Consider the following 2,063-nt stretch of genomic DNA (forward strand, 5'->3'; position numbering starts at 1 on the left):
GCTGCATAGGGATCTCACAAAACTGGGTGACTGGGCAACAAAATGATAGATGAAATTTAATGTTGATAAATGCAAAGTAATGCCCACTGGAAAGCATAATCCCAACAATCCCAACATTAGCTGTTACCACTCAAGAAAGAGATCTTGGAGTCATTGTGGCTAGTTCTCTGAAAACATCCACTCGATGTGCAGCAGCAGTCAAAAAAGTGAACAGAATGCAAAGAATAATTAAGAAAGGGATAATAGGACAGAAAATATCATGCGGCCTCTATATAAATCCATGGTACACCCACATCTTGAATACTGTGTACAGATGTGGTCGCCCCATCTCAAAAAAGCTACATTGGACTTGGAAAAGGTTCATAAAAGGGCAACAGAAATGATTCGGAGTATGGAACGGCTTCCGTATGAGGCGAGATTAATAAGACTGGGACTTTTCAGCTTGGAAAAGAGACGACTAAGGGGAGAGATGATTGAGGTCTATAAATCATGACTGGTGTAGAGAAAGTAGATCAGGAAGTATTGTTTACTACTCATAACACAAGAACTAGGGGTCACCCAATGAAATTAATAGACAGCGGGTTTAAAACAAACAAAAGGAAGTATTTCTTCACACAACGCACAGTCAACCTGTGGAACTCCTTGCCAGAGGATGTTGTGAAGGCCAAGACCATAACCGGGTTCAAAAAAGAAATAGATAAATTCATGGAGGATAGGTCAATGGCTATTAGCCAGGATGGGAAGGAATGGTGTCCCTAGCCTCTGTTTGCCAGAAGCTGGGAATGAGTGACTGGGGATGGATCACTTGATGATTACCTGTTCTGTTCATTCTTCTGGGGCACCTGGCACTGGCCACTGTCGGAAGACAGGATACTGGGCTAGATGGACCTTTGGTCTGACCCAGTAGGGCCGATCTTATGTTAATACTAATAATGTTGTCAGGATACTGGGGCTGAGATACCACAGGCATGGGGGCATTATAAAGACAGACAGATCCGCTCTGCAAACCAGCCATTCATTCTGTAGCCATTATAACATGCCAGAAACATTCTAACACAGAACGGCGGCATCCCTCCCTTCACAGCTCTGCGATCCCCGCACTGCCCAGCCCCAGCATGACAGGAGAGAGACAAAGCCCAGAACGGAATCTCTCCTACACAGATTTCATCCTGCTTGGATTCCCTGGACTGCAGGAGTTTCACTCTCTCCTCTTCATTCCATTCTTCTGCCTTTACCTGGTGAATGTGGTGGCAAATTGCACCGTTATCTACACCATTCGGGTGGAGGAGAGCCTGCACTCCCCCATGTACCTGATGATCTCGCTTCTTTCTGCCGTGGGGCTCTGCAGCACCAACGCCATCATGCCCCAGATGTTGCTGGGCTTCTTGTTCCATTCCAGCCGTGTCTCCCTGCCTGGCTGCCTGGCCCAGATGTTTTTCATCTACCTGATAATCATAATGGACTCCTCTGTTCTGCTGATGATGGCTCTGGACAGGTACGTCGCCATCTGCAAGCCTCTGCACTACGTGGACATCATGTCCAAGCGCCTGCTGGTGACGCTGACCCTTGCTGCCCTGATCCGCGGCATCTCTGTGGTCTGCCCCATGGTCATTCTAGCTTCCAGGCTGCCTTTCTGCCAGTCCAACGTCATCCAGCATTTCGCATGTGAGCACATGGCTCTGGTGAGTCTGGCCTGCAGAAGCACATCCCACAACAGCATCTTGGGCATGGTGGGGGGAGCCGTCATCATCATCTTCGATACCGTCTGTATCCTGGCCTCCTACACCTCCATCGTCCACACGGCCCTGCAAATCGCCTCAGGCAGCCTACGGCGTAAAGCCTTCCACACCTGCAGCACCCAGCTGCTGGTGATGTTCTTCATGTACTCTTCCAGCCTCTTCTCCTCCATTGTGTATCGGACTGGCCAGGCCATCTCGCAGGACATGCATAACCTGCTGAGCGCCGTCTACCTGCTGCTCCCATCCACCATCAACCCTATCATTTACGGTGTGAGGACGAAGGAGATCAAGGAGCGTGTCCTGAGGTCCTTCAGGAGAAGGTAA

General features: G+C 49.2%; 1 protein-coding gene across 1 annotated transcript; it reads left to right on the plus strand.

Moving 5' to 3' along the window:
• Nucleotides 1-1,115: 1,115 nt before the first annotated feature.
• On the plus strand, nt 1,116-2,063 carry LOC141981057 (olfactory receptor 52K1-like). Its single transcript, XM_074942864.1, has one exon. It carries the CDS (start codon nt 1,116-1,118, stop codon nt 2,061-2,063), a length of 948 nt encoding a protein of 315 aa, XP_074798965.1.

This window comes from Natator depressus, chromosome 1, assembly GCF_965152275.1.
Source record: "Natator depressus isolate rNatDep1 chromosome 1, rNatDep2.hap1, whole genome shotgun sequence".
NCBI classification, from domain to species: Eukaryota; Metazoa; Chordata; order Testudines; family Cheloniidae; genus Natator; species Natator depressus.

Excerpts from the sequence above, each read along its gene's own strand:
- LOC141981057 (XM_074942864.1), top strand. The coding sequence starts at position 1,116 with ATGACAGGAGAGAGACAAAGCCCAGAACGGAATCTCTCCTACACAGAT.